This window comes from Podarcis vaucheri (genome assembly GCF_965113315.1).
Source record: "Podarcis vaucheri genome assembly, chromosome: 10".
NCBI lineage: Eukaryota > Metazoa > Chordata > Lepidosauria > Squamata > Lacertidae > Podarcis > Podarcis vaucheri.
The window spans coordinates 46,000,095-46,022,246 of record NC_138748.1 but is presented as its reverse complement, the minus strand read 5'-3'; the positions used below and the strand labels follow the sequence as shown (position 1 = coordinate 46,022,246).

Sequence of the window (22,152 nt, the reverse complement as noted above, 5' to 3'; positions counted from 1 at the left end):
GGTGCGCGAGGCTTGGGGCGGCAGCCTGTCGCCCGAAGCACGGGGAGCCCTCGGGAGGGCTCCCCCTGTTTCGGGCGAGTGTCTGCAAGCCTCGCGCACCCGGCAGGAGGTCCCACCGGGTGCGCGAGGCTTGGGGCGGCAGCGGACTGCTTGCGCGCACCTAGAAGCTTGGGGCGCGCTGAGCGCAGCACGCCCCAAGCTTCTGGTGTAGCGCAGGGGTCCGCTAGCCCTGGGAGAGCCCCGCGCCTCTCCCAAGGCTAGCGGACTGCTTGCGCGCACCTAGAAGCTTGGGGCACGCTGAGCTCAGCACGCCCCAAGCTCCTGGTGTAGCACAGCGATCCGCTAGCGGACTGCTTGCCGGCACGCAGAAGCTTGGGGCGCGCTGACCTCAGCTCGCCCCAAGCTTCTGGATTAGCGCAGGGGTCCGCTAGCCCTGGGAGAGGCGCCCGGCTCTCCCACACTAGCGGAGACCTTGCCGACACGCAGAAGCTTGGGGCGCGCTGAGCTCCGCACGCCCCAAGCTCCTGGTGTAGCGCAGCGCACCTGGGGGGGGGGAAATAAAATTTTTTTCCTTTATTTCCCCCCCAAAAAACTAAGTGCGTCTTATGGGGCGAAAAATACGGTACATCAAACCTCCTCAACGTAATCTGTTGAGAAGCTGAGGGAAGCTCACCATCTGAACTTGTTACAGACTCATTTGGCTCAAATGATAGGGTCAGAGTCCCTTTAAGGTTGCACTAGCATCTGTGACTAAGCCCCCTGCACTTCCATTAGAAGGAGTCATTGTTATAGCCTTGCAGATGGTGTGAATGTTTTAATACCGTAATACACAAGCTCAGAGAAGCCAACTTGGCACTGCTGCCAAAGCCGTAACTTTCCAATTTCCAGCTTCTGGTTCATTTAAGGTCTCGGGCACATCATTTTCAATTACTGCAGTAAATAACACTAGCAGCATTATTATTATACTCAGAAGGAAGCAGAGAGATGCATTAGATATGATCCTAGCTGCTTGAGCTCTCGGAAACAGCAGAGAAGCCAAGAAATCATTGTACTATCAGACCAGCAGACCTCTAGCGCACCTGCCTGCCTCCAACAAATGAGTATCTTGTATTTCAGAGAAAGGGGTTGAATACTAAACAGCGAGATAGAATAGTTACTTAATTGATAACTGGAAGTGGTCTGTCAGAAACAAAGTGGCGACATGACAAAGTGATACTGTGACTGAGTACATTACTGGGCAATATCCAATGTTAATCATAAACCTATGGATTTCAATGAATCTACTTCAAGTTTAACTTAGTTGAGTATCATCCATTATTTATATCTGCTTTTCTATTACATTTATCCAATGCGGTGATGGGGTGCTACTGGCAAGGAGAGGTAACAGGGAAATAAACGGGAAGCAAGATTCCTAAAATGTGGACGCAGATATAATTCCCTCTATGGTGATTTATATGCTGGAGAAATAGGGACAGATTTGTTTCATGGGTTGCATCTGATGGCAGTGCAGTTGCCTTCTGTAGTCAAGGACAGCAGTGGAGAATCTGTGGTCCTTTAGGTATTGTTCAACTCCAATTCCCATCACCCTAGCTGCATGTCTGATGGCCAGAGAAGAATGAGAGTCCAGCAACATTTGAAGCGCTACAAGCTCTCCATCGCTGAGTCTAAAAAGATTACATGAGCCCCCAGAGGAGCTGTTCTCTTGCTGAAGTTTTCCCAGTCTTAAAAACCCAATAATTGAACCTTGACTCCATTGCAGTCATTTTGCTACCCTATTCATATCCAGCAGTGGACAAGGTGACCCTTTCATTCTTTCCTAGAATTAAGCAATAAAAAAACCAAAAACCTTTAAACACAAAAACCTGGAAACTATGGACAGTTCTGTGATCATTTGAAAATATATTCTGTATACTTTTTAAAGGGAGGGATACAAGAACTGAAAGCACCTCAACCTTAATATTTCTCATATTTACACTGAATGGAGTCCAAATTGCATTTTTTACTAACAGTGACACTTAGATGAAGAACAGCAGTTTCCAGAGGGTGGAGGGGTTGTGTTTTGCCCACTGCTGAACTTTAAATATGGGGAATAGACTAAATATTGTCCTGAACTTTTCATTAAAGATAAAAATGTATGAAATGGAGAATAAGAATGGTGTGTAAGTCAAAAAGCTGGCATGCAATAATTTTAAAGAATATTATATTTTCAAGCTAATCTTCCAAGGACCTTAAGATACTGCTTAACAACCCCATGTGTAATCCTGTACATATCTAGTCAGATATGGGCCAGCAGGGTGTCTCCATCAGTTATGAAGGGAGTACCAGTTCCACTGGGTTCCTCCCTAAGCTGACAGCTCAATAGTCATTCTATTAGGCTTTAAAGGAGAGAAATGGGGCTGCCAGGCCTCTCCTTCATTTCTCATCTACAGGAGTCATTTCATCAAACTGCGGGAGAGGGACATGGGACTCCCGGCGAGGGCTCCTCAAGCCCCGCCGCTTGCTTTTATAAAAATAAATAAAAATATAGAAACAATGTGTTTTCCTGGCGCCGAATCAACCGATTCAAATCACCCTGGACGCTGAGGCTGACACTCGTGCCTCCAGTGCCACTTTGCGAATACTGGCAGGTCCCGTAAAGAGGCCTTTGTTTTGCTTTACTGGCTAGGCGCATTTTTTGCCAGGAATGCGCCCCGCAAAGGTGACAGCCCAACACGGGGAGCGCCTTCTGACGTTACAGAACGGCTCCCACCCGCTCTCTCCCTTAGCCACGCCCTTCCCCGCCGTCGCCCAATCAAACCGCGCCACCCATAACCCCGCCTCCGCGACAGCAACGCCCTATGGCAGCTATGCGCCCTTTCCTCTCCGTAAATTTTCAAACAAGGACACGGGACTCAGAGCGGAAGTTACTCCCTACGTCTCCCCCGCCCCGCCCTTCCCGTCTCCCTCGCAGAAGCCTTCGCGCTCCAATCAAAGGCCGCCAACCACCTTGACACAAGCGGTAGCAAATCATAGACGCATAGCTTGAGACGTTCTAGGCCCAGGCGTGATTCTTCTATGATATCCCGTCAGCGGCTTCCGCGTTGTACCATAAAGATGAAAAAGCAACCTCCCATGTAGGACTTGAAAACTATGGTGTTTGCCTTTCTCTAGTCTAGGACTATCCCAGCCCTTATGCCAGGCTTCCGGCTTCCGTCGTTTCCGCCGCGGCCCAGGAAGTTTACGCTACTCGTAAACTCCTCATACGGATATCAACCGCGCTCGGTGCCCATTTTACTTCCGCCCTCGGGGACGTTCTAGGCGCAGTCTGTCAACCTCAGTGACTCGGAGGAGGAAGCGGCGGACGGCGTTGTTTTTTTCTTTGGTTCTTTTTTTAAAAAACCCCGCTCCCCGGGGGCGCTCTAGCCCTCACTTCCGCGGCTGTCTATAGTTCCAAGAACGGCCCACTCTCTAGACTGTTCTAGAGCAGTTCCTTCTCTATGGCTCCGCGCCGCCGGAGCGGGAGGGCGTCGCGTCTTTAGCCGGGAGGCCGCGGCGGCGAGGGAAGGCCGGGAGCAGATGGAGCCTGGCATGGAGGCGGAGACGTTGGAGTCGAGGATCAGTGAGTGCGGGGGGGGAGGGGTCCCCTCGGCGATTTCTGGCCCCACCCGGAGCCGCAGGTGCTGGTCCTGAGGGGAATCGTTGCCCTGGGCCTAACGCTCACCAGGGAACGGAGCTCGGAAGCTCTGGGCCAGGTAGCAGCCTAGACGCCACCCTTCTCGCTTTTGTTTCCTCGCGAATCGCCGGGATGCTTTGCTCCCCTGCCCTGACCCACGCAGTTCGTAACGTGCGAATGTGCAGGCGTGTCCCAGGAATACGCACCCCCAAGTAAAGTGCTGTTGGATTCAGTAGGCTTGCTCTGCAGTCAAGCACACCTAGAAGGATGATTTTTCCCATTTCATTTCTAATTGGTAAACCGCCTTTTTACATTACCTTACCCAAGGCGGTTTGCACACACACACACACATACAAAACAAAGATTGCACACCTTATAACGATCTGATCCAGTGCAAAAAAAGAAAGTCATAATAAAAACATAACTTTAAAATGTGTGCAGCCACTGAAAGAGAGGGGAAGAGTGTGGTCTCCTACCACACTCTTGTCAGCTCTGGTCATAAAGTAGTAAGGGGTGCTTAAAATACATTCAGAGACATAGGCAATGGGCAATGCCCAGTGAAGTCATACTTGAAAGTTAAGTCCATTGATCTCCCTGGTTCTGCACTTGAGTGTGAGTAAGATTGGATATCACCCATAATTTGCACTTGAATTGACAGGGAAAGAGACATTAGCTTGAGCTAACAATCTACCCCAAAATGAAGTGGACAGGTTTCATTTGGGGGCTATCCACTTTGAAGATCTACATCCATTTCACATGAGAGTGAGCTCTGGTCTGTGAAAACTTCTGTCACAATATGGTTGTTGGTCTTTAAGCTGTATTTCTTTTCTAGAGCTTCTTTCTGCCCCTTTTATTATCTATCCATACTGAGATCATTGTGTCATTCTGTTCTCCAAAGCGGCTTGATTAATGCTTTAGGATTAACCCAGCCTGCAGTTGGCAGATCATTATAAAAAGGCATGTTGTTCTTCTTGTGCCAGAAGATTGTTGATTAGTTATACCAAGATGAAAGCAAAATAACAAACAAACAAACAAAACACAGTGTAGTTATTTTGGCTATGGTGAGCATCTGGTCCTTAATGCAGCTTTATTTCACTTTATTTTTTTACATGATGCTTAATAATGTAAGCTGGTGAAAATGTGGGTATGTCATCTTCCCAAGAGTTGAGAAGCTGGACTGAACCACTCTATGCTCCAGTCCCAGATCTCATTCATGATCAAATGAAGCTATCTAGATCAGTGTTTCCCAACCTTTTTTGGGCAACGGCACACCTGTTTAAGGAAAAAAATCTCGCGGCACACCACCATTACAGCCCCGTGACGTCAGCGCGCAGCGTCACGCCGGGAGGGACGCACGAAAGTGAAAGTTTTTTCCCTCCCCCTTGCCGGGGAACCTCCAAGCTTTGGGGGTGGGAGGAGGCAGCAGAGCGAGGGACTGAGGGACGGCGGCAACTGAGGCGGCGGCGGCTGTTGTGGTGGTGGCGGCGATAGCGGGCGGAGGAGGGGGTGGCGGCGGGGCTTGAGGAGCCCTCGCCGGGAGTTGCTGCTGCTGTTGTTGCTGCTGCTGCCCGGACATGCCGGCCTCCTCCTTCTACGCTGTCTCGCGCTCCTCCCTTTTGCACGCGCTGCCCCGCCGCTCGGCACCACCACCGCGGAGCCGCCCCCAGCTCGACGCGGATCCTCGCCGCCGCCGCCTCTCACCGCCCGACTCGCCCGCCTCCCTCCCACGGCACACCAGCCAATGTCTCACGGCACAGTAGTGTGCCGCGGAACACTGGTTGGGAAACACTGATCTAGATTGAGTCATACTGTGGATGGCACTCGCAGATCTTTTCTAATCCTGCTTTGAAAGAGCTTTTCAAGCAGTGGTGCTAGGGATTGAACGTGGGACTTTTTGCGTGCAAGACATGTGCTCCTTTCCTGAGTTATGACCTCTTTCAGTTGCCTAATTCCCACTGTATGTCGTGGCACCCTTGCAGGAAACTGTCATTTTTAAAAACTTCCCTTTATGTGGGATACCGTTGGAAAACCACTCTGGGAAACTGTTGTTCCCCTTGCAGGTAAGATCTGCTCTTGACAGAAGTTTTTCTTTTCTTTATCAATTCAGATAGAGCTACCAACCCTCTGAACAAGGACCTGGAATGGGACAGCATTAATGCTTTCTGTGACCAGCTCAATAAGGAACTAGAGGGGTTAGTATACCTAATCTGTTGCCCTACAAATTACAGACAGATTAACTGTTTTGTCTGTGGACACTCCAAATAACTGGTTAAATGAGGGGCTTCTAGAAAAGCATTCAGAAGAAGCATATGGCTGCAGCAGCACCCTGTTGTTTCTGCTCTTCTGGTTTTGTGTTTTGTCATCCCCGCCCCCTTCATTTGTACCTTGATGTCCTAAGACTTTGGTTCATTTTCTTATTTTACATGAAACTGTGTTTCCTCTCATTGGGATAACATTTGGGGGGGGTGTTAGATATTAAAAATGGGAACCTACTTCTTTGTGAAGTAGTCAGGAGTTGGGGACTGATGGAAAGACAAATAGAAAAAGGAATTAGTTAAAGAAGACATGGTTTATTGGATGGGTATGCACAAAATCAGATCTAAAAAGGTTTGTTGGCACAGTATGAATGCAGAGTTAGAGAAATACATTGTGTGGTGTAAACCTGTTTAAATGCTATGGGGATTTAGCAGATTGCAAAAAAGAATTGCTGTGCTGTGTGGGTGGGCTATAATAAATAGATAGTGTATAAGGAAATGGGAACATGGCACACCTCTCTTTGTCTGTAGTGAGTCAGGTTTCACAGTGTGTCCATTTTGGGTTACTGGAATCTTTGACTAAGGTCTTGAATTAGGATTATGAATTCATCATGGGATAGACTATTCAGACCCCAGCCAGCATGGAAAGGGATGATGAGATTTGTAGTCCAGCATCCCTTAGAGGGCACCATGTTGGCTACACCTACTTCTGGAGCAACAGAAAACAAATTTGACCTCTAATCTGCTCAAATTACTACTATTTCAAATTACTTCTAATGTATTTCAAATTACTGCTGTTACATATCTTCCAAACCTGAGACCTTGAAATTATGGTCTGGGAAACCACAGTAAATTACATAAAGCCTTTCAATAAAATGCCAGAACCGCTGATCTGTCAGGGGCAATTCCATTTCAGAAACCTAGGCAACCTCAGTTGCTTCAGATGCTGCTGCTGCCTGGCCTCTGGGGGCTGCCTAACAACAGCTGCTAATAGGATCAGCTGAGCTAGGAGGGACAGGCAGAGGCAGTGGCTGGGTGTCTTGGCTGCAAGCCCAATTCTGCTGTAGCTGGAGAGTGCTGTTAACCAAACTGCATCAAAAGTGTGCTGAGGTTGCTGGAGCTAATTGGACTGTGAAATAAAATGAACACAGGAGTAAAAGAAGGCATCCAACAGGTCCTAGAAACTGCAGCACACACAGGAGTTAAGGCCAGACCATTTACCCCAAGTGTTTTCACAGCAATATCTTTATCACAGCAGCAAGTCCTTCAGTAACCATTCCTGTGTCTTATCATTCAGCCCACCGCTTGCCACTCGACTTCTAGCCCACAAGATCCAGTCACCACAAGAATGGGAAGCCATTCAGGCTCTTACGGTAAGAGGTTGTGAACCATTACCTGCCAGTTTTAACTAAAGCAGGTGTGTGGAACGGTTGGCCCTCCCAATGTTGATGAACCACAACTCCAGTCAGCCCCAGCAAGAATGGCCAATGGTCAGGGATGTTGTGGAGTTTTAGTTCAGTTTTAGTTCCCCACACCTGGACTAAAGGCTGGAGGGAGGGAGGTGAAGTTTCTGTGTGAATATCTCAGTCGGGGTGTCATAACTTTACGTTTTGGATGCAGCCTTGGGCAGAAGTTGACCAAAGCTTAACACGAATCTATTCGAAGGCTGAGGCAGTTGGCTCAGGAGGGTTGATGAGTCCCCCCACTGTATAGCAGCAGGTCAGATAGTTTTGCCAGATGCCTTTGTTTTCTCATGGGATTCTCAGTATTTCGGAAAAGGCATTCTAGTCCCATTGTTTTCAGCACTCCAGGGACATAGCTGTCAACTTTTCCCTTTTTTAAGGGAAATTCCCTTATTCCGAATAGGATTCCGTACAAGAAAAGGGAAAAGTTGACAGCTATGTTCAGGGATGATGTGGGGAGTGTTGGCCCTGAGGAGTGGTGAAAAACTTGCTCAAGCCAACAGCCTCCATTGAAACACTTTGGCAAGTTACAACTGATTTGTGTAATTCTAGACACAGGATCAGTATAGAATTGGGGCTTGAATGGACCTGATGATTATGTACACTATGTACATGTCAATGAAAAATCAGATAAGTGAAACAAGTGAACCAACTCTCACATTGCAGTGAGAGTTTTCCCAGTCCTCCCACTACTGCCTCCAAAGAGATTAAGAACAAATAGATTTCCTAGGCTAATTTCTGATCCTCAGATGGACAAACGTAGATCGTGAATAAAAAATCATTTGCTTATGCCACACATGTTTTTTGTCTTGGCTCTTCTATCACAGTCTTTCATACACAGCACTTCCCACTGTCCTATATAAAGTGGAAGAGGGTCCCCCCACCCTTACATATTATTTAGGAAATTTTCTAGCCAGTTATGTTTTCCACCCTAATGAAGGTCTTTTCATTCATGACTTAAGTATTCTCTTCCATTATTTTACACCGTGAAACCTGACTTCAATCTCAATTTTTTGAACTGATATTTTCTTGACAGTGGCTCTTGGACTATTTAAGAAGTAAATAAATTGAAAACAGTGCATACAATGGGCTAGTAATGGTACTTTTCTTGGACACACATTGAAGCACTGTAGAAGAGTTGTTTTAAGTCGTAGTTATTGAGATGTAAACAGTTGTCTTATGTAAATAGTTGCATGATGAAAAAGTGAATCATAGCCAATATATATTTTTTCTCCACTTCTGTGATGTCTCACAAACCATCCCATCTTTTGAATTTTATCTTTAGTGAGTAATTTTGGCATAATGGCGAGTGAGACAAGTACTTTTTCACAAGCCCGATTATTCTAGTCCTGCTCCTCTTCATACCACCTCTTCAGAGTCATGAGCCAGCTCTTTGAAGTCATGGGATTATTTTCTTTCAAAATATCTGAGCTCCTTTGAGAAACTGCATTTCTCTTGCTGAATGCTTCTTTACAGCCATGACGACTAGGAAGTTGCCTTGCCTGTAGCAATTGTACATTACAGTTATGGCATAAGGGATTTCTTCCCCATCCACACAAAACAGTTGCTTTAGATGGTTAGGAACAATAAAAGTGCTTATAATTAAATGAGCGGAAATGCTAAATGAATTGCCAAACAAGAATTAGGCTACTTAGCAATATCATATTAAAAAAGAAATTCATAAACTATCAATTTAAAAACATCTGAATAAAAATGCCTCAAATGGTGTTCTATTTAAAATGAAATTTATAGTCACAAATGGAAAATCCCTGTTATTTCTTCCGGTCCCACTCCTTACATTCATCTTGCATCATGAATTGAGGGGACTCTGATCAGCCTTCTGCTGATGTGATAGAAGCTTTCAGATTCTAGCAAGAGTAAATGCAGTTGGCACATAAGAGCTTGGGAAAGAGTAAACTCTCATCTGACTATTGACATGTGAAATATAGGATCAGGTGCCTAATAAGGATACTCTTGCAGCATTCAGTGTGTCTAATGAATTCTACTCACCTGTGCACACAGCAGCGGAGGAGGGCAGGATTTTTTGAGTCTCTGGGAACAGCAAACATTGGTCAACACATGTCATTGACTGGTTATGTCATTATGCGTGAACAGTGGTCAAGGATGATGGGAACAAACACCTGGAGGGCCGTGGGTTCCCTATGCCTGGGATAAGGAGATTCAGCCCCTACTCAGAGGTGTACCCCAGAGGTGTCAGGAAGTGGTGGCCAATTCTGCATTGAATTCAGATGGGATTCCCTTTGATTATTTCCAGCCCTGTGAGATAGGGAAGGTAACTTGTGCAGGGAGCCACGTGGGAGCTTAAAATAGGTCTCCAAGGGACCCTATTAATAGCTGGAGTAGATTTACTGGCTGGATTCAGCCAAACATCAATGTAAAGCACAGTGATGAGGTTTACTGCTGTGAATATGGGCATCAGGAGGACAAAATGATAAACACGGTAGTACATTTTTTTAAAAATGGGGAGAAAGGTGTGGTGTCTTCTGGTACATATATTTCATAGGGTGCTGTTTGTGCCCTGTTCTAAATAGCTTCCCAGTCCTCTGTTCTATTGCACCCTGAAGCAGGGAATGGGATTAGGGCCTCCTGGGGGTTAGATATCCATGCTCACTCCCTGCTGTCTTGCCCATGCACAGGTGCTGGAGGCCTGTATGAAAAGCTGTGGCAAACGCTTCCATGACGAAGTAGGCAAGTTCCGCTTCCTTAACGAGCTCATCAAGGTGGTGTCGCCCAAGGTGAGTCTCATCAGTGGTGTGGCAGGAACAAGAGGGGTGGCGACATAGGCTTCATTGAAACAGCAAAGAAGGAGCTGTTTTGCGCCATGCAGACTTTTCAGCAGACTTCGATTCCAGAGCAGTAGAAGGCAATTTAGGGATATACGTTGGCTTTATGGCAATAGCATGGGAAATCCAGAGCTGCTTGACAGAATATGTCTTTTATTTGTTCCTTTGATTTGTGTCCTCACTCATGCTTACAGAAAGCCTCAGGTTGGCTTTTAAATCCCCCTTCTCCTTTTGTGGAAATGCTGAAGTAGAGATCAGATTCCATTCTGCCAGCAGCTACAGATAGTTTGGTCTGGACTCCTTAACTTTGAAAATACAGCAAAGGGGTAAATCCTCACTTTCCATTCCAACCAAGTACACGAAATGTCACCTTGAGCTTGTTACAAAGCTCCCTGGGACCACGGTGCAAGCCTTTCTCCCAATATAAATTCCTCCTCTAAGTCCCATCATGTTTGATGTGGGTGTGTGCTTGTTTCCCTCAGTATCTAGGAAGCCGGACCCCAGAGAAAGTGAAATCCAAGATCTTGGAGCTGTTGTATAGTTGGACATTGGGCCTGCCTCATGAAGTGAAGATTACAGAGGCCTATCAGATGCTGAAAAAACAAGGTGAGAGACCCTTTCTGAGCCCAGAGAATCCATGGCTTTCCTGCCCCCCCCCCCAGCTATGTGTTCTGATGCAGAAGAATGTAGCTTGTCAAGCTTTATTTATTTGTTTTTTACATTTTATTTCCCAACTTTGCCTCCAAGGAACTCAAGGTGGTATACCTGGTTCTCCCCCCCCCCCCATGTCACCTTCACAGCAGCCCTGTGAAGTAGGTTAGGTTGAGAAATTGTGACTTGCCCAATGTCACCTAGTGAGCTTTAGGTCTGATTAGGAGTTTGAACCCTGGTCTCTCAGGGGCTAGTCCAACCCTCTCTAACCACTACACCATATTGGTTAACGTTTTGGCATTTTTTAAAAAACCATGAACTGCACATCAGCAGCACTGGAAGGATAGTATTAAGAACTGAACATTCCCTTGTCATCGTTATTCCATAACAAAAACCATGAGAAATGCAGAGACCTTTAAGTTGGTAAAAACTGCTGTTTGCTTGCAGGGATTGTAAAATGTGACCCCAAGTTGCCGGACGATGCCCCGTTCCCGCTGCCTCCACCCAGGCCAAAGAATGTCATCTTTGATGATGAAGAGAAGTCCAAGGTAAGCACTAAATAGATGACTTTAAACTTTTCTCATTTTTCTTGTCCATCCAAGATAGAGTTTTCCACTGGGGGGAATACTTCCAGGTGCAGAAGGAGCCTCTATCGGCCCCTTTAAATTTTCTCAGTTTCTTACCAGCTGCGGTTTGTTTCCCCTGCAGTAACAGGCAAAAGTCTCCTGCCAAAATGGTGGAATTTCCCTCTGTATTCCCTTTAAACATCTTAATAACCTACTTTGTTGCTAAGAGACAAGAATGTTATAGCAGGCTACCAAGCTAAATGTAAGCTACCAACCATGTGTGGTGGGTTCAAGAGACCTCTTTGTTTTTGCTGCCTGCCTGGAACTACCAAACTAGGGTTCTGGCAGGTCCCAGTATATAGTTGTTGGGCTAAGTGGTTACAAGCTGTAAGGCAGGGGTACAGAAATGCTCCCAGAGCAGCCTGTTTGTCCTCAGGCCTGCTTTCCTCTGATCTATGTGCCTTTGCAGATGCTGGCTCGCCTGCTCAAAAGCTCCCACCCTGAGGACCTCCGGGCTGCCAACAAACTTATCAAAGAGATGGTTCAGGAGGTAAGCTTTCCCCACTGAGAACTCTTTCCACCTCCAGCTGTCAACCAGGTTTGTGTGCCATTCTGCTCTTTTCCAAGGGATCTTAGAGCAGAGTCGTATCCCCACGGCAACCCTGTGACGTAGTTCAGGTAGTGAGTTGCATATCTGTGCAGGGATTCGAACCCGGATTCCATTCTGTGTCAAGCCCTCTTGCCTGGAGATGTGTAGGTGTCTGGTGGGGAAATGGGAGGGCCCTTCATAGCTCTACTCTTGTCCCTCCGTCAACATTGGGTTGAGGGGAGGAACAGTAAAATACATGGCTGGAGCAGAGGAAGAAAATGGGTGGTGTGTTTTTGCCTGTTCCTAGGTTGTCCTTTGCTGTTGCGCTGAAGGGTGGAGGGGGAAAGAGATTCTTGAGCTTCAGAAGTACAGTTTGCTGTTGTAAAAGGAGCTGTAATAGTTCTCTACAATGCAGCTGGGTAATGTTCCCCAGTCTCCAGGGTGTTGTGGCATTCTCCCAGCATGCAGCAGTGTTGGTGGTGTAAAACGGGAGGGTCTCAAATCACTGTCCAAACCAGAGTCCCTTCCAGGTGGCATTGCAGAAAGTGGGCCACTCATTCTGAGTTTTCCAGAGGGGTAAGGAAGAAACCCAGGCTGCTCTCACCCTTCCACTTCTTCCAGGACCAAAAGCGAATGGAGAAGATCTCCAAGAGGGTGAACGCCATTGAGGAGGTGAACAACAATGTGAAGCTCCTGACCGAGATGGTGAATAACTACAGCAAAGGGGAGACGACCGAGAGCAGCGAGGACCTCATGAAGGTAAGAAAAGAGCTGTCCTAGTTAAGGGAGCTTTTTACAGTGGTACCTCGGAAGTTAAACGGAATCCGTTCTGGAAGTCCGTTCAACTTCCAAAACTTTTGGAAACCAATCGGAAGCCATGGAAGTTGTGTCAGACGTTTGGGTTCCAAAGAACGTTCACAAACCGAAACACCACCTAGGTTTGCAGTGTTAGGGAGCCAAAACGTTTGACTCACTAGGTGTTCAGGATCCAAGGTACAACTGTAGTTCCTTCAGCTGGTCTTGGTGAAGTTAATGATGATTTCAGATTGACACAAACCATAAATATCATTACAGAAATTTCAGAAACCTCCCCAAATACCAAACAATTGTGTTTTTAGACTGTATATCGGGAGTGGGGATTAGGTTCCAGCTGGAGGTCTAGATCCTGACCACCCCCCACCTTCGCAGGCCATTTTGACAAGTGGGCAGGACCTGTCAATCCTGGCGTCACAATGACATCAGGTGATCCAATGTAACAGATTTCCTTTGTGGGCATGAATTGAGTTCCACCTGCTGGGGAAGATCCTTTGCGTTGCTGGCTTGAATTCAGGTTGGCAGTGCAAAGGAATATTTGTACTGAAAGCAAGCCCTGCTTTGGATCTTGCTCTAACTGTTGATCTCAGCCGGGCTTGCTGTCCAGGGCCAGTCTGGTGATTTCCACTGACAGCAAGTCTCCTTTGTCAAGGAGCAGCCAGAAGCATTTTTTAAGGTTCCCAGGTGTTCTATGTGCCGTTTCTCTACCTGACCCACACGTGACATCGCCTGTGATATCAGGTGTGGGCAGGTGTGTGAGACTTGGGGGGGGGGAACGAACTTGTAACCCCAAGAGAGCATATTATGAAACCGACTCTTTCCCCATTGCAGGAGCTGTACCAGCGTTGTGAGCGCATGAGGCCCATGCTTTTTCGGCTTGCTAGTGATACAGAGGACAACGATGAGGCACTAGGTAAATGCAGCCTGCCACCCTAGATGGTGACAAGGGCCTTCCTATTCTTACCCATTCCCACCCCCCAGGTTCCCTACTTCCACCTCACGCTGAGCTGTTCAGGACAGGCTACTTGGATGGGTGGGTGGAGGTCCTTGAGAAAATATTCCAAATTTCAAAACTGGATAACTGGGACCGTTTCAGCTAAGACTGTACTTTAATTGCATCAGTAGACCCACCAGGATGGCAATCTAACTCTCAGTAGCCATCTACATGCTTTTAGTGGTGCGGTACATTCTTGCTGCGGAAAATCAAATTTTAGGCTTCAACATTCACATACATTCTTGTTGAATAATGGGGTTCTGGGGCACCCTGTGATCATCATCTTTGTCCTCCTGTTGCAGCGGAAATTTTGCAAGCCAATGACAACCTGACGCAAGTGATCAACCTGTACAAGCAGCTTGTGAAAGGAGAGGAGATCAATGGTGAGACTGCGGCTGGTTGTCTCCCAGGTAAGGAAGCCCGAGGAACGGACTGCCCTAAAGGGAAGGTTTTGCTTTGTCCTTTCCAAAGCAAGACCCTGACCACGAAATATTGCCGAGTGAAATTGGTTGGGCATCCAAACTTGCAATTAAGGAAGTAGAAAGAAGAAGGTCTTGGCTGCTCTCTTAGGTGACTTTGCAGCCAGCAGACCTAGAGCTGGGTCAGTCAAGCAGAAAATATGGGAAACGGGGGATTGTGGAACAAGCATCTAACTAGCATAATTGACTCGCTTGCTTCTTCTCATAGGCAGCACTTCAGCACTTCTGGATCTATCCGGACTCGACATGCCAACCACGAGCCCCTCCTACCCAGCCTTACCAAGCTTCTCAACTGGTGGCTCAGCAACTTCTGTGCCAGAGCAGACCAGCTCCGTCTCTCTGCTGGATGATGAGCTCATGTCATTAGGTGGGTCCAGGGAAACTTTGAAGCCACTAGGAAATGGAAAATGTCCGGCATTCAAGCAAGACACAGAATGGTGGTGGGCAAAATGGGAAGATGTTTGTGATCATGAAATGTAAGGGAGGAACTGGTTAGTTTCTCCACCAAACCTGGAGAACTTCCTTCTCCAGTTTCTCTGCTGTACATATTTATTTAAAACACTTACACTCCCCTTCCTGCCCTCCATAGAGCTCAGCATCTCTAAAGACAAGGACAAAACCACATACAGTCATACCTTGGGTTGAATGTGCTTCAGGTTGAGCGCTTTTGGGTTGTGCTCTGCGGCAACCCGGAAGTAAATGAGTGTGTTACTTCTGGGTTTCGCCGCTCACGCATGCGCAGACGCTCAAAATGACATCACGTACATGCGCGGAAGCGGCAAAACATGACCCGCGCAGATGTGCCATCATGTCTTACGTTCCATTCAGGATGTGAACGGGACTCCGGAACAGATCCCGTTCACATCCCGAGGTACCACTGTATTAACAATCTAAAACTATTACAGGGTAACACTGAAACAGGAGAAGGAAATAACAGAATACAACAGTAATCTTTAAACACACACACATACACCACCACCACCATTCTGTAAGAGAGCAACTCAGAGCCCAAGGAAGGCTCTACCAGTTTGCAGAAGGCCATTAAGGAAGATGAGGAGTGGCCTTCCCTGGGTGTTCCAAAGGCAAGATACAGTTTACAAACCTCTGCCTGGTCCTACGCTCTTTGGATTCTCCATTCTGGCATCATGGGATCTCCTTTTATCTTTTTCTTCTCCTCTCTAGGGCTTAATGATCCAGCAACTCCCTCAGCCCAGGGTACAGATAACAGTGGCTGGAACAATTTTCAGGTAAGGGCTTGGTTTTTAGAAAATATTAATTTCTTTTTAAGAGAATTCAGAACCCTTTTGGGATGGGAGAAGAACTGCAGCTGATGCTGCAGCTTTTTCAAGGAGGAAAGAAGGTCAGCTGTAAGGCCAAACTGTATTCATTTTCTCCATTGAATTTGTCCTCTGAAACCTGCACGTGGATGATCACAACTGAAGATTGTATGCTTGTATTTTTGCTCGGAGTGCATATTCTGACAAACTGAAATTGGCTATATTCCCACGGCATGTGTACAAGGGGTGGGGTGGGGGAAAACATGCATACGTACGTGCAGTCATTGAATATGGCAATTTGTGTGTGTATGTGGTTTCTACGTAGAAGTAACGTATGAAGGAAATGCTGTAAATTCTGAGGTAGTTCTCATCATCTACTACCACTTCAGGATGTTGGCTCTTCAACTGGGAATGGGGAGAACTTTCAGTCGGACTAGAACAAAGCTCCATTGCACATGAAAACCAATCTCCCTGCTCCTAGTGGTCTTTGTGAGAGGAAGGGGAAGTCCTGCTTTCTTGGAGTGGAGAGAAAAGGATGGAAGTAGCTTGAGGCTGCAGCTTCCCTTCACCATATGAAGGCTAAATCTCCAGCAAATGGAGAGTTGCCTCTTATTTTTGTGGGTGAACAGGCATTTCCCTCTATTTCTTGAGAGTGCACATTAATCTCTGACTGCTGCATTGTTGGTATGTATTGGACCCCCTTTTTAGCTCCATGCCTCAGCGCCAAACCTTGTAGTAATAACATTCCCATCATCCCCATCATTCCTTGAGTGGTGCTGTCAGTGTGGGGCTTGTGCAAGTCTGCTCTGTGGAAATGTACAAACTTGCAAACCACTGCAGTCCTTCCAGCTGTGTTCTGAAGCAGGATCACAGTAGTTTGCCAGAGCTGTCATAGTGTGTCGAAGGCCGTGTGTTGAACTGTGTTCTTTGTACTGGGTGGTAATATCGCTGATCTCCCTGCCAAGGGGTTTTGCTTCAGTTTGCTTGCTCTTGGTTGCATTGGTGTTAGTTCTTCTCTTTCCACTGCAGTCTTCCGACAGCCCTGAACTTGGCGCGCCCCCAGTCCCACCCACCCCAGTGGGGAAAGCTGATGCTGGACCACCTGCTACGACACCTCCAGCTGCCGCCAGCGGTATGGATGACCTGGATCTGCTGGGCAAGACTTTGATGCAACAGTCTCTTCCCCCAGAGTCTCTGCAAGTCAGATGGTAGGAAGCAAGGTGGGGAAGGGCCGGCTGCGAGGAGGGAGAGCAGCTTCTGGCTGAAGTGGAAGCCCGCCTTCCTGCTCCTTCTCTCAACAGCAGGTGTCTCTCTTGTCCACTTTGCAGGGAGAAGCAGCCCCCGCCACGGTTGACACTGCGCGACCTCCAAAACAAGAGCACTTCCAGCCCAGCTGTGAGCACCAGCAGCGCCCTGCCTCTCTTCCCGAGCCTCTCTTCAAACCCTCCTGCCCCCTTGCCCCCGTCCTCCGAGCAGCCAGCACCTGCCGCAGTCCCTCGGGGGCCCCCAACGCCTTCTGGAGCCACGCCCCCCACAGCAGGTCTCCCTGCTTCCACATCCCCCCTGGAAATCTCACTGACAAACGTCACGGTGCCTCTGGAATCCATCAAACCAAGTGAGTCTGGGCAGAGGTGGAGGGTGGCCTTACCCTGGGACATGTGGCTTGGCTCAGCTGCTTGAGATACTTGGGGCTATTCATTCTGCAAGCACCTTTTCTCTCAGATGGGAGGAAGGGGCTTGATCTTCGCCAGGGTGGGTTGATGAATCTTACCTCCCAGCAAGGTGTTGGACTCCAGGATTCAGGGTGGTGGCTCTCCTAGTTCTTCTCAGCTCTCTGATGGACTAGTAGGAAAGAGCACATATGCAGGAGGCCGCCATGTGTTGAAACCCTTCTAGGGAGCCAGTGTGGTGTAGTGGTTAAGAGCGGTAGTCACATAATCTGGGTAACCAGGTTCGCGTCTCCGCTCCTCCACATGCAGCTGCTGGGTGACCTTGGGCCAGTCACACTTCTCTGAAGTCTCTCAGCCCCACTCACCTCACAGAGTGTTTGTTGTGGGGGAGGAAGGGAAAGGAGAATGTTAGCCGCTTTGAGACTCCTGAAGGGGAGTGAAAGGCGGGATATCAAATCCAAACTCCTCTTCTTCTTCTTCTTGTAAATAAGTCTCAGCCCAAGAAGGTCTTCTGCACCTGTTGCGAAGCATCTTCACTTGCCCTGACTTTTAGTGGCTAAGTGTTAGCTGGGAGCAGGGCCATCTTTAGCATATGTGCTGCCGGGGTGCAAAGATCCGCCCAGCGCCCCCAAATTTAGTTTAGCGAAACAGTCGTGTCAAAGGTGCCGCTGCACAGCAGCTCAATACAATACGGAACATAATATTTTGATGTAAGAGTTTATTTCGCATGCACGGCACTGTTGTGAATGACAAGCGCCATCATTGAGTCTGACAAGCACTGCTGTTGTGAATGATAGGCACCGCAGCTAGTGCAAAGTGTCTTTAGTAAATGAGCGCACAAAGCCGAAAGTCCTTTAGTGACATGGTAGGTATAATTTTCTGTAATACCTAGGTATATATGTATTTCGTTTTTCTAGCTTGCTCAAAATTATTTATTATTTCATAACAGGTAAATAGTTAAGGGCTTAGGCGGCTCCAGTGGTGGGCGCCTGGTGCCCCCCAGAATTCGGCACCTGGGTGCCCTGCACCCCTTGCACCCTGGGGTAAAGATGGCCCTGGCTGGGAGGAGATTGTGGGGAAGGACTTATGATCTGCTTTTCAGTATTGAAATTGACGTGTCTTTGCCTCTTTACAAACCTGTTGTTGCCAGCCTTTGCTGTATCTGAGAAAGGATGCGCTATTAACTTAAACAGCATTAAACAAGGAGATTGAGTTACAAGCTGTTCTTAGCCTTGTTAGGGCTCCAGAGGGCGCCTGTGGCAGCACAATGGGTCAGTGCGTCTGGCAGCTAACCAGAAGGTTGGTGGCTTGAGCCCCCCCCCCCCCCCAGGGACAACTGGGGGCAGAATTCCTGCATTGCAGGGGGATGGATTAGAAGACCCTCAGGGTCCCTTCCAACTCTACAATTCTGCGATTCAAATGTTATAATGCCCAGCGTGTAATTGCATTTAGCCAGCGAGTGAATTGTTTGCCTCTGCGGAATGAACCAATCCACTCTCTTCTGTTTTGTGGTTCTCCTGGTATTTCTTTGCTCCAGGCAACATCCTGCCGGTGACAGTGTATGACCAGCATGGATTCCGTGTCCTTTTCCACTTTGCCAAGGACTCTCTGCCTGACCGGCCTGATGTGCTAGTAGTGGTCATCTCCATGCTCAGCACAGCCCCCTTGCCCATTAGGAACATCATCTTTCAGTCTGCCGTCCCCAAGGTATTTTATTGACTTACTTCATTCATATCCTGACTTCCTTTCGGTGCAGGATCCAAAGCAACTCACAGCATGAATTAAAACAGATGCAACCAAAACCACAAATATAACTCAAAGCAATTTTAAAAAGTAACTTATTATAAGCAGGTTCTAGTGCAACACACTAACCACTACTCCACACTGCTTTGAGAAGGTAGAGGAAGACATCAGGCCTGCAACCCTTCCCAGGGCCCCATGAACACTACCTGTGCAATCTTCATACATTCCTCTTGCCTCCGTTTTTGATAACTTAGGAGTGGGAGGCGGTGTAGCTCTGTGGTAATAACCATGCTTTATTTTCAGAACGTCTCAGGTTCATACCCCTGGCATCTCCTGTTAAAAGGATCTTGAAATATCAGAGCTAAAACGGGGAAGATCCTGCCTGAGACCTTGGAGTCCTGCTGCCAGTTGAAAAAAGATGTCCATGGGCTTTGTCTACCAGTGATCTGGTTTTATACAAGACCGTTTCAAATGTTGGCCCAGCGGTCATTTGCTGCCAATCCCCATGCCAGCGGTGTGGGACCAGTGTTGGACTTCAATTCCCATCATCCTCAGCCAGCATGGCCAGTGGTCAGGAATGCGGATGGCAGGAATTTGTAGTCCAGCATCATCTCAAGGGTTGTGGGTCTGAGACCCACACTGGGCAAAAAGATTATTTGCATTGCAGGGGGTTGTGTCCCATTCAGCTGTACAGTTCTACGATTCTATGTACTCAGTTGTATATTGGCACTTGTATTGTAAAGACTAGCTGCATTTGGAACACCAAATGTGAGGGCCCTGCCCCCTAAAACAGTCAAAGATCAGGAAAAGTATTGGTCCGGTTTACATTTCCTGCCGTCCACTGTGAAAAAGAAAGAGCCAGATTTCTTAAATCATGAGCCCAAAGCACCCAGATTATTGCATTAAATCAAGGTTCTGGCACTAGGGGGAGCTGTTTTCACAGCAGCATAGATGGAGATGGAGCGTGGAAGGCTAACCAGGTGATCTTTCCACCTTGGCTGCTTAGAAGCAGGTTTATGAGATTCTCCAGCTTGTGCTCTTTAACAGCTTCAGGTCAGTCACTGAATCCTCCTAATGCGCTTTTGTTTCTGTAGGTGATGAAAGTGAAGCTGCAGCCACCCTCGGGGACAGAGCTCCCGGCATTCAACCCTATTGTGCCCCCCACTGCAATCACCCAGGTCCTCCTGCTTGCTAACCCACAGAAGGTAATGGCACCTCGGCAAAAGGGTAGGGTGGGCGGCATTTCTTGCCCTATCAGCGTCAAACTGCTAATGCCCTGCCGGCATTATTTCTTCCCCCTCCCTCCGTTATTAAGAGCCCTGCGGGATCAGGGCAGTTGCGCTTTGAGTCCGCCACCTTTCCCCCAGATGCCTGTAGGAAACCCTCAATCAGGACCCCCTGAGCGCAAGCGCCACCCCCGAAGAAGGGAAACCTCACCTGTTGCTCATCTTTCCCTCTGTCCAGGAGAAAGTAAGACTACGATACAAGCTGACCTTCACCATGGCCGACCGAACCTACAATGAAATGGGCGACGTGGACCAGTTCCCCCCTCCAGAGTCATGGGGCGACCTTTAGTTGCCGCTGCACTGCGTCTGGCTTCAAAGGATCCTGCCGCCTCTAGGACAAGAGCTTTCCCAGAGCTGGCTGGCCCTCAGACCAAGCTCTCAGACTGGAATGGCTGGCAGCTGGCCGTAGGCTGTGTGTGGAGGACAGTGGGCCGAGGGGAGGCCTGCTGGGGTTGGCGGGGGCAGGGCTGGTTGAGTGAGTTGTTCTCCGTTCTTCTAACTTGGTTTCTGAGCCCCCTCCTCTCACCTTGCTCTCCCGGCTCTTGCTTTCCCCCCCACGGAAGAGGGCAGTCACGATCAGCTCCAAGAAGTCCGGGGAGAGACTCCTGGGACCGTTTCCCCTCCTCTTTCCTGCTTAAGGTTATGTTGGACCTGACCCCCCTTCCCAACCTTCAGCTCTTTTCACACTCCACCCTGTCCACACACAAGCTTGATACTTGGGAGCGATGCCCCTCGCTCTGCTTCCCTGTGTCGCAACACGAAGCTGAGCTGGGGTCTCAGACGGGGCAAAAGGCACCACCGTTCTGCCACCGGAGGCCTAGTTGTTGGCACCTGTTCACGACTCCGCTGGCAAAACAGCCTTGACACAACAGGAGGGTGTTTGGGTCTGTTTTGCTCACGAGGCCTTTCCTTCACCCTGGGCTGGATCATGGCCGTGGGCTAACGCTCCCCATGCTGAATGAGCCACCAGTGAGCCGAGCCTGACTCAGCTAATGGGATGGGCGAGGAGGAAAGCGGGTAGCGTGCCTCGTCTATTATGCCTTACGTTCAAAGGGTTGGTAGTTGCGGCCTGTTGTGCAGCTGCAAGGGAGGGGTCGTAGTCCACACTCTCCTCTCCTTTCTGGGAGAGGAAGCCGACAATACCAAGAGGCTGCCTACAGGGTGAAGAGGGGCCCACTATATTGCCTGTGTGGCACTGTGGAGCTCCTGCATTTCACAGCTAAATATGGCACAGGCCTGGTACTCGGGAGGAGGGCGCTGAGGAGGAAAGAGTTGCCATAACAATCTCTGGTTCCCCACAGACCTTTGCCAGCTGAACTGCCCCTCTTCTCCTGCCCGCCAACTGGTGTGCTCACAGGATTTGAGCTAGGAAGCGCCCACTCGGACTGACTTGAGTTCTCCTCAGGCCTGGGTGGGAGTGAAGCCTCAGCAAGTTACTGAACAGGCTGCTCCCCGGCAGGTGGACTTGAGCTTTACGGTTGAGAGCAGTGGGTGGGGCTGTGAAGAACGATGTTTTGCCCAGGGGGCTTACGCCCCTGTTTCTGACAACAATTGTCTCCTTTTGGTAGGAAAGCCTTTCTGAAGTGGGGTTCGGCTGTGACTGGATACTTTTACTTTCTGGTCTCTCTTTCAGGGTTCTCTTTGACCCCTTTCTAGATTCGGTTTGGTTTGGTTCTTGAAACAGGCTTGTATATATATTTTTGGTGAAAATTCTGCCTATAGAAAAGGACTTTAAAATAGACTCTGTGTGAAATCTGCTGTATTAATGGGAAATAAAACAATTTCTTTCCTGAAGCACATCAGTCAGGACTTGATTGGAAGGGCACCAGGATCCCATGCTCTGCCTATCTCCAACTTGCAGGCCTCTGTCCATCAAAATACTATTTTGAGAAAAGCTGAATTCTGTGCTC

At 48.3% G+C, this 22,152-nt stretch overlaps 1 protein-coding gene across 1 annotated transcript; it reads left to right on the top strand.

The window, feature by feature from the left end:
• Nucleotides 1-3,085: 3,085 nt before the first annotated feature.
• On the top strand, nt 3,086-22,036 carry GGA1 (golgi associated, gamma adaptin ear containing, ARF binding protein 1). Its single transcript, XM_082241421.1, has 17 exons — nt 3,086-3,598; nt 5,760-5,844; nt 7,205-7,280; nt 10,028-10,126; nt 10,657-10,780; nt 11,273-11,373; nt 11,861-11,941; nt 12,602-12,739; nt 13,625-13,706; nt 14,090-14,197; nt 14,475-14,633; nt 15,449-15,513; nt 16,573-16,751; nt 16,872-17,158; nt 18,751-18,920; nt 20,051-20,161; nt 20,421-22,036. The coding sequence occupies exons 1-17, from the start codon at nt 3,556-3,558 to the stop codon at nt 20,529-20,531; spliced, it is 2,019 nt and encodes a 672-aa protein (XP_082097547.1). The 5' UTR covers nt 3,086-3,555; the 3' UTR covers nt 20,532-22,036.
• Nucleotides 22,037-22,152: the final 116 nt, after the last annotated feature.